Source organism: Myotis myotis, unplaced genomic scaffold, assembly GCF_014108235.1.
Source record: "Myotis myotis isolate mMyoMyo1 unplaced genomic scaffold, mMyoMyo1.p scaffold_m19_p_6, whole genome shotgun sequence".
NCBI classification, from domain to species: domain Eukaryota; kingdom Metazoa; phylum Chordata; class Mammalia; order Chiroptera; family Vespertilionidae; genus Myotis; species Myotis myotis.
This window is the reverse complement of record NW_023416368.1, coordinates 29,104,162-29,114,478: the sequence shown is the minus strand read 5'-3', so window position 1 is coordinate 29,114,478 and position 10,317 is coordinate 29,104,162. Positions and strand designations below refer to the sequence as shown.

The window sequence follows — 10,317 nt, the reverse complement described above, 5'->3', positions numbered from 1 at the left end:
AGAAATTTGTGAATTGAAGAGAGTAAGAAGTATGTGTATTTTAGGTAAGTTACTGGGGCTGAGACTTACTGCTTTGGAAATCTGAGAGCAGAAAGGAGAGAGTTGTTTGATGTGCTTTTGTGAGTGTGATAGGTATATCGGAATGGTTTGAAGGTAAAGTGGGAGGATTTTTATTAGAGGTAGGAAAAGATACTAAGGTGGAGTCTTAAATGAGAGTTTTTTACTAAGGACAATGAAGTTGATCTTTGCTAAGGAAATTTCAATTGCCAGAGAAAATGGGTCCCTTGTTGGTTATGGGGAAGTTGTTGGTCTGTAGCTAGATATTATAATGATGATGCATTATACAGATATGTTTTTAGATGTAGGATTTTTGCTTTTCTGGACAAATTACGTAGAACAATTGTGGAATGGCAACTTTTCTGGTCAAGGCAAGTTGGTCCCGCAGACTTATTAGTTTAAGAGCTTTTTCAGTTATCCTATGTAATAAAAGGCTAATATGCAAATTTTCCCTCAACCAGGAGTTTGACCAGGGGGCGGGGCCGGCCAACTGGCCGGCCAACCGCCTGCAGCCCCTCCCCCTGCCGGCCCCACCCCCAATTCCCCCACCTCCACCCTGATGGATCAGGAACGGGGCTGGCCAGCCAATCTCCCTCATCTCCTCCCCCGCCTGGCCCAAGCAGCCCTGATTGGGCGGGCCGGCCAGACCCCACCTGTACACGAATTCATGCACCAGGCCTCTAGTAATTTATAAACTATCAGGAATATATATCATATGTACTCTCTATTCTCCTGGGCTCATATTATAAGATAACTTACCTTTACTTTTCAAAATGGTCCTTAGATCAAAATCATTTGACTTTTTTGCAGTCTACAAAGATCTATATTATACCTTGTTTTTATAGCCTTTGGTCCACATACATTTCTTAGAAGACAACCATAAGCCAGATAAAAACACTAAATTGCAATATTAGGCATCTTTTCTATTCTACATTTGCAATCCTAACAACCATTTTAACATTGTGAACCTTATGAGACCCTCAGAATACTATATTTATGAAATCAGACAACATACCACCCCCCCAAACTCAAGTTTGTTTGTTTTCCCACTTTTTCTGTTACTTTCAAATTGCAGAACTCCCAAGAGTTCAGTGGTGGAAGATGTTAATAATATAATTTAGTACATCTTGGAAGTTCTTATGCCCTTTGTAGAGTGAATTGAACATGTTTAGATTTCTGTTCCCAATACCCCAGAAGTGTTTTAAATTATATAAGATAAAGAATTGCTATAATACTTACTTTTAAAGTTACCTAATTCAAGTATATTTGTATTAACTCTTGTTTTTTAGTTTAGTATGTACTTACTCTCAGTGATTTTGACAGATTATTTTCAAGTTTCATTTTACCCAAATCTGTATATGTGATAAAATCTGTTTAAAGATAGCTAAAAGAAAGGTGTTGATTTTGTATTTGGAAGGTAATTTTTTGTTAAATTCATTAACAATAGCAGAATTGTTTTTATTACTTATTTTGTAGAATTGACAGTTTGATTTTCACATTTCATTGTGTGTCAGATTTGAACTTATAATACAGTTACAAGTCAGTCCAGAGCCTTCTTTAATAGCTCCTACCCTTAGGAATGTTGAAAAAGAAGTGAATTCCCAAACCTGTGTCAAGAACCAGTGATTTAAATGTCTTTGAAAGGCTTCCTTGAGTCTAGTCAATGGAGATAAATGATAGCCCATTTCCATGCTGCATTGTTGTTAGGGTTTATAAAGTTGTCAATATGTAAAAGTGCAAAAGCGGGTAAAACTATGTAAAATTGCCTATAAATTTTCTAGTTTTCATTATTTGCACTATTTACCTTTGCACTTGATTTTTTGGAAGTTAAGACTAGTCACTTTCACTTTTGTTTCTAGTCTTTTCTAATTTCTTACAGAGTTATGTTTTTAATATCCCACCCAAAGCACGCTTATATGCAATTAAATATGCTTTGTAAATCTGAAAAAACATTTCTTAGTGTTAGCTATGTGAAAAAAAAAATTGTTTTGATGAAATTTTTAATATGGACCTTTATTTGCCAATAAAATCCTTTGTAAGTGTGAGCTTTATTAAACTATTTGAATAGACAAAGTGAAAGCTTAGGATAGAAATATATATATATATATAAAATGATGTCTTTGAGATCCAACTTCCAGCCTGAGATGGGTTGGTTTTGGAGTGATTTGTATTCACTGAAATCAATGAGATTTGAGTCTAGCTGGGTATTGGCTTAAAAATCTGGAAGTAAAGTGGGTGGCAAGTGGCAGCTCCCTCTTTCATGTAGTTTTCCATAATGCTCATAGAGTTTTCTCATGGTCAATGTGATATAAGTGGTATTGAATAATTACATTAAATGAATATTCCTTTTTGGAATTCAAAGTTGACTCACTTTTTGAGGGGGGCGTGGCAAGGGATAAGAGACTTTATTTTAACTTGAGGCATTCTTATAACGTAAAGATGTGCTCTAGAAAGAATAGGAGAACAAAAAATATACCTGTGAACATATATTTTGTCTTAGTGAAATTGTGCAACACAGGTAGGTTCAGAATTGAAGGGGGGGAAAAAGGTTGATAGTTTTGTCAATAGTGTGAAAATGTGTTTTGGCTAAAATTATTTTTGTAAGTTGTTTAATTATTTCATTTTATATTCCCTTTCCCATAGCCTTTTAGGCAACTCATACTTAAAACCAACAAGTAAGAGGCCTCTCTTCAGATCTGATTTATTTTTGGAATGCCAGAGTGTGTTTCTAGATTGGGGGGAGCTGGGAGTAATGTTTTAATTCTTGACATCCTCTTCTCGGCATGTCTTGCTAGTCATTCTGGATCTTACTGTTTGCAAATTGTGTTGAGAATTCAGTGATATGTTTGAAAAGAGAAAGTCCTCTATGACATAGTGTGAACGTTTGTGGCTGGAGCCTTGTAGCTTTGTTTTTAATTTGAGTAGAAAGTTAAATTTCCATTGTTCAGATTTTAGGCTTATGTAGTGGAATTGTGCCTGGTAGTTGTCTAAATATGGACCAATTTGGGGACACTAAGGTTGACAAATGTGTATCTGACTCCAAATAATCCTTTACTCAAAACTATAAGGCTTGCATCATTAGAGTTCTCTTAAGTTTTATGTTGTCAAATCTTTAACTGTGGATGATGATCAGCATTATGTCTATGAATTTCCTTTGGGAAAAGAGAAAAATTCAGTCTCCAAACTTTTTCTTAGAGACTAAATTTACCCTATATGGAAAATGAAAAATATTTTAGAAAGTGGCTTTGATTATTTTTATGGAGTTTAATCAGCTTAATTAATTATTTTTCCTAGTTTGAAGCACTATTTTGCAAATGTGAATAAAAGGAAAAGATCAGCAATTTGCCTCCCCCCCCCCCCCTTTTAGGCTCTTTTTAGTTTTCTGCCCCCATTTCCCAATCCTGATATAAGATGAATTACGGGTAACCCTCTAAGTACCTATAACCCCTTTTTGGGGTTACAGATTCCTTTGATAATCTGATGAAAGTGATGGACCCTCTCCCCAGAAAAAAATGCACATAGGTAATTTTGCAAATAACCTCAGGTGCATCACATATCTTCTGAAACCCAAGTTAAAAGATCTCGGCTCTAGATAACTCTATAAAGAATATTTTAATTCAGTTGATAAAATTAATAACTAGCTATTGGCTTAAAACATTTCTGGAATTACTGTTAGATGGTGGCCCCAATTAGCGAAATATGACATTGTAACCAGCTTTGTTAGATATTACAACATCCAGACAGAAGGAAGAAAGCAAAGTTCTGAGAGCTATTTATAAGGAGTCAGGGCATCTCTAGACATGGGAGCCATTTCTGGTTCAAGGCAGGGGTCAGAGTGCCTGATAGCTTCTAGCAGGGTAGAGTTTGATAAACCACAATGCTCAGGATGCCAAGGGGTTAGCCATTATCTTAACCCCTTCCTCACCAAAAGATTTTAGTTTTGTCTATTGGGAAACAAGATGTCACTAGGAAAAAAAGATTTGCCTTACAACTTTGCTGGAACACATCAGTTTGGTGATATGTGGGACACCAGTATTATTTTTGAGAAGGTGCATAAAACCAAAGTAAATTATTCTCTGTGTAGAACATTATTTATTAGTAACATTTCTTTGGATGTATTCACTTTGACAATTTTTACCAGTAAATATTGGTTTTATTTAAAACTTGGAATCCAGTTTATAAATAGGATAGTTGATATATCTGTCCTTTCCCCCATGTAAAAAATAGTTTAAAGATTTATGCATACTTTTTACATTTCTCTCTTGATGCCATGAAATGGGGTGGGTGGCGGGGTGGAGATCTTTGAGTCAACAACTGACAAGATGTCTTCTCCAAATTTAAAAATTGAGAAGCAGCACTTTAAGTCTAACTCTACACCATTTTAGTGCATGTATTAGTTTTAATAATGATTTTTGGTGCATGCCTTTGGGCTTATTCAAAAGTGTACAATAGGAAAGTATATTTCCTTTCTTAGAAAGGAGATGTTTTTCTACTTTGCAACATGTGATTACAAAAATCTTCCTCTGTGGGAAGATTAACCATGTATTGAACTACTGAGAAGTATATATTTTTAGATATACAGAAGGAATCTACATGGAGCAGCATTCAGACCTATATAGAAGTCATAGCATTCTGTATAGGACCAAAAAGGAAATAACATTAAACACTTAAACAGATTTTGTTGGGTAGAAATACCTTTAGATCTTGCATTGACTTACAAAAAGAAAATGCCACAGAAGTTTGCTGAAAACTTTTGTTGTTTGAATTTTCTCTGTCAGTGTATTTAACCCAAATACAACAGTTTTGGGTTTACACATACATTAAGAATCAATAAATCAAAGCTAACTAAATAGATCAGTCTGGTTTGCCAATCCAGCTTGACTGAAATAAGTAAACTAATCACTTGCAACATGAAAAACTGTCCAACTCCTAAGGTTTTGACAAAATAACCTTGGCTGATGTGGGGAGATTCCCACTTTGATTTCTGACCTGACAGTGAAGATTCATACTTCACCTGATTTCAAACCTGACTATGTCTGTTTAAGGAGCTATGGTACAGTTTGCTAATTCAATCTCAGATACCTGTTGATTACCTGTAAGATCTAGAGTCCAAAGTAGCCAGCAGCTGTATCCCTGAGTGCTCTGTGCCCATCAGATGTCTTAAAGTAAGCAGGGTTGGGACAAGTCACAGCTCAGATGAGTGCTCTCAGGTGCTGTGGACAGCCCCAGCTTCAAGAATGGTAACTGCTTTCTTGGGAGTCATCACTGAAATAATGTCCCACATGGTGTTACTTACTGTAGTTGCTCTCTCTTCGAGGAGGCCCAGAGCACACATTCTAATAGCTTGTGGTACTCAGAGAGGGGGTGCTAACTCTGATGCCCTGGCAAAATTCCAGTTTAGGGATGTGGGTCTTCTTGCCATTCTAATTGGAAATATGCATTGCTTTCCATTTTCCCTGTTGGTCTCAATGCAAACCAACCTAGTCTGTTTCTTTGCCCCAGTCCCAAGTCGCTTAAGATGCTGGTGTGTAATATATGGGCCAAGTTCTTGTCTTATCCCAATTGTACAAGAGTTAAGGATTGATTGAGCGCAGTGTCAGAGTGCCCTGTAACTGGAGGGTAAACTCTTGTAATACTTCGGCGATAAAATTGGCCCTCTTTTAATATAAGTTGGGGAGTGTGCACTGGCCAGAGGCTTCTATCCATGAGGTGTGACCTAAAACCTATTTTCCCTCTTTTCTTATAGCATTTTGAGAAAATCTGTTGGGTTTTCAGTAGTCAGGGAAGGCCGGAGTTCTGCAGCTTTAATCTAGGTAACTGAGGCTGGTTTGAGCAAGACTTTGGTTAATTAACTGGATTCTCAGATGCCACAGACTCCGTGAAAAGTCACCATTATTTTCAATGGTTGTGATAGAATTTCCCCCAGTAGCCATTATTTTAAGATTATATTACAGAGTTGCTTTATTTGAGCTTTTTGTGTATACACAATCCCAAACTGGAAGAAATTAAAAAAAAAAAAAAAGGAATCCTGCTGTGAAAGGTATATATTACTCTAGATTTTTCTTACTGTAAATATTGTAAGATTGTAATACTGTCGATATTTTATTAACCAACAAATGTTAATCTATGTGAATTCAGACTTATTTTAAATGTGCTTCTTATTTTACTGTGTGTGGTTCTTGTTGCTGACAGTATTAAGTTATATTCTGATGTAAGATTAACTTTATTAAAGAATGTAAACATTAATGTTTCCTTATGGGAAAACAAATAAAGTATAAAGAAGACAATTCTTTTCAGTAAAATATACTATGTATTTACACTTGCTAGACCCAGCACCACTTATAAATTTAGTACATTGTTCAGAATTTTAGTTAACACAGCTGACATGGTTGTGCTCTGTTTGAAAGTCTAAAAGTAGGTATTGTTGGAATATAAACAGTTTGTTTTTGTCTGCTGTGAATCATCTTGAAATTTCTAATCAAGTTTGTAAAATTTTTATAGTAAAGCATTTTAATGACAATTTAAAAATTTATCTTCTCTAAAGAATGGTCAAAGTGATATCCTTTCAGAAATAGAATTGTTCTTTAATATCTTTCCAAAATGACTTTGGTTAAATGGACCAGATGTGTATCAGTTAAATTTTAGGACAAAGTTGTGATATTCTTTGAGTTTACAAGTTAATCCTTATTGGAGATGTGCCAATTACATAGTAGAATATCATTAATTTGTACTGTTTGGGGACCCCATTGAGAATGCTGAAATTTGCCAACTAAGAAGTAAGCAAATGCAATTTAAAAAGTAAATTTGAGCATTCTGTATTAAATATGTGTAGTTATTATCATATGAAGAAGCACTGTGTGTCAGGCTGTAATATAAACCATACTTGCTGTCATGTTCTCCCATCTCAGTGCTGGGAACTCACCATGTGGAAACCAAGCAAATGTGTTGTGCATCAGCCGGCTTGAGTTTGTTCAATATCAAAGCTGAAACTAGCGAGGTCTGCTGTACTGCTTATTGAAGTATTGTGATTCTTTTAGGCATTGATTCTTACAAAATATATACTGTAACAGTATACTTTGTACAGATTTAAATTTTATTTGAAAAAAATGAAATAAAGTAGGCAAAAAATAAAGATGTTTATTTTTCATGTGACTATATAAACAGATCAGTCTTTTGTTTCAGTGCCTTTGGGGAGGGTCTGGTTGCTCCTGGGTATTCTCTTTTTTTTTTTAATATTTGATAGATGGAAACCATTTATAGCACCCAGTGACAGGTATACTTGCCTGGTCATTAATTGGCTGCAGCATTAAATGTACTCTCACACTGGAAAACGATTTTTTAAAACAAATTGGGTTTGTGGTTTTTTTGGTTGTTTTTTTATTGATGACAGCACGAATGGCATCCCTATCTTGCTTCTTAAGTCCATTTTGAAAATTTTCTGAAGAGAAAGAAAAACTTTCCCCTATATCATGCCTCTCCCATGGAAGGTTTTTGTTTTCTGTTGTTTTACATTTGGAGTTGGTTTGGGGTTGTAGAAGGGTTACAAAAGAGTATATGACAAAAGTTGAAGAGAATATTCTGAAATAATAGAAATGCTTAAAAATCAGATCTTTTAAAACTGCTTTTCTAGTAAGTGGAGTGGTGGACAGTGAATAAACTTACCAATAAAAATGTGGCACAGGAGTTATCCTTCAGAATAATTTTAATGGGACCTTCTCATTGAAGATTAGATTATCTGACCAAGAAGAACCATCCCAATTTTTGCCCCTAACTCAAAAATCAGTGGAAGCCCAGGGAGATGACATTTCCTTGACCTTTAGAAATGGAGTTAGAAGTTTTATTTGTGGCATTCTCCTCATTTTATCTTTCCTGGTGTTTTCAGTTACCTTCAGGCTGGGTGTAGGAAGGTTTGAAACAAGTGATTGCAGGAACAGGGTTCTTGTAGAAATTACACTGTGGAAAAATACAATCTTATTTAAATGTGTATGACAGTGATTATATTCTAAAAATGCATAGCCATTGAAGTATTTCAAGTTCATAGTATCGCAGTTCCAGGCTTCCCTGGGCAAATCCTAAGAAACCATTGTCGTTATTGTTTTGTTTTTTTCTGCTAAAATGTCCCTTCTTTGCAAAGAACAGCAGACTAGCTATTGAACTAGCTTCTACTTCTGATAACCACTAAATCCAATAGAAAATAATGCAGAGACTTTACCATATAAAAACTTAACATGTAATACTGTTTGGGGGAGGTAGGTGAGGTTTTCGAATGGCCATTATGGCTCAGTGGTTGAGTGTTGACCTATGAACCAGGAGGTCACAGTGAGTTGTGGGCTTGACCCTTAGTAGAGGGCGTGCAGCCTATCAATGATTCTCATCATTGTGTTTCTTTTTTTAAAAAAAAAAAAATGTGTTTTTATTGATTTCAGAGAGGAAGGGAGAGAGAGAGAGAAACATCATGCCTCTGATTTGGGGGGGCACACAGAGGACAGTGGGTACTTCTTAAGGAGACTAGATTCCTCTTTCTCCTCAAGGGAGGTCAGACCAACTCCTGGGTCTCTGTCCGAGAGGAGGGCTTTTCAGGCACAAGAGCTTATGGTAGAAACTCTAGCCATGATTTGCAGTAAGGGAAGTAAAAAGCCAGAGGCCAGGCCCCTTCCTAACTATCCTGTGGCCTTAATCTTTAAAGACACCAAATACAGGGCTGCAGGGTAATGTCCCAGATTTGAAATAGGTTTTAACTACAGAGCCAGGCTTGTAGGGCCACAGGAACCCCAAATAAGGAGCCCACCATGTTCAACAGAACTGTTTCTTTTCTAGTGATGTAACTGACAATCTCTGCCCACCCTAACTCCCATTGTTGTTAACTTTTATTTAAGCTTGTGGTATGTCATTTACTTTGGCTCTTTTGCATGGTTTTGGAAATCTCTTTGTTTCTACTTCCAGTAACAACTTTTTTCTAAGAAGACAGGACTTTTTGATTTGGAGAACTGGGTTTTGGGCCCAGTTCTGTTCATTCAAGATCAGAGTAAAGAGACCTCTTTTTCAGCTTTGCTTCCTAACCCCAAGGCCAGCATACGTCACCACTGCTTTCACCTCAGCATTATCCCCCATACTTCTAGAACTTGAGGGGGAGGAGCCAGCTTTTTCCCTTGAAAACAGGGATTCTACCTTAATATTGCAAATCTCCACAGCATTTCCAATAACGTCATCCCTACCAACATTGATTTTCATTCATCTTGATTTTTTTAAATCAGGCCATTTGGCACTTAGGTTGGCAGTGGGAAAAGTCACAAAACACTCACTGAATGTTGTAATGTTTAAAGAGCAGGATATCCCCACAGTACACCCTGCAGAGTTGTCCCGTTAACCCCTAAGGATTCTGACTAACCCTACATGCCCAGCTCATACCTCAGACCTTCCGCAGGGAGCAGGAGTTTGTCAGCCTCCTGGGGAGATTGGCAGTAGCTCCAACGTAGCTCTGCTTTCTTTCTCTATCTCTGGCTGTGACACCAGAGTGAGTCTGTACTGTTACTATCCTAAATTTTTCCAAACCCACCACGTTTTTTAAAACTAGTGTTGAGTGCTTAAAATATGCAAGGCACCAAGCTAAGTGTTTTGTCTGGGTTATTTCTTTTAATTCTTAGTACAACCCTGTGAGATAGGCACTATTAATATCCCCATCATACAGAAGAGGAAACTAAGGTACAGAGAAATTAACATGCCCAGGGTCATGTAGTTAAAATTCAAGTGACCAGTTCCAGCAGGCTGATGCCAAAGCTTATCCCATGCAGTGGTCAGCAAACTGTGGCTCGGCAAACCGCGACTCGCGAGCCACATGCGGTCTTTGGCCCCTTGAGTGTGGCTCTTCCACAAAATACCGACTTCTGCGCATGGGCCACGAAGTTTCAATCTCACTGTACGTGCACACCCGCACGTGGTATTTTGTGGAAGAGCCACACTCAAAGGGCCAAAGAGCCACATGTGGCTCGCGAGCCGCAGTTTGCCGACCACAGCTCTAGTGCATTGCCTTCCCTGTGAGGTTCTGTCTCCTCCTTTCCTAACTTGTAGGGTCTCCCTGACTTTGATGTTGCCTCATGTCAGGCTGTAGTTAGCTGGATGGCAAAGCCAGTGTTCTCTGTAGCAAACGAGGATTTCTCTGTGTAGCTCAAAAGCCACAATTCCTGTTTTGAAAGTTGATTCATGAATGAATTTTTCCCCTACCCTTTCATGAGGGAATGACTTAGAGCAGGTCTGAAGAAA

General features: G+C 37.3%; 1 protein-coding gene across 1 annotated transcript; it reads left to right on the top strand.

Moving 5' to 3' along the window:
- Window positions 1-597: 597 nt before the first annotated feature.
- On the top strand, window positions 598-7,626 carry LOC118657667 (IgA inducing protein). The gene is given in 2 exon segments (XM_036311981.1): window positions 598-6,932; window positions 6,934-7,626. Coding segments are annotated over 2 exon segments (162 nt in total). The 5' UTR covers window positions 598-6,881; the 3' UTR covers window positions 7,045-7,626.
- The last annotated feature ends 2,691 nt before the right edge of the window (window positions 7,627-10,317 follow it).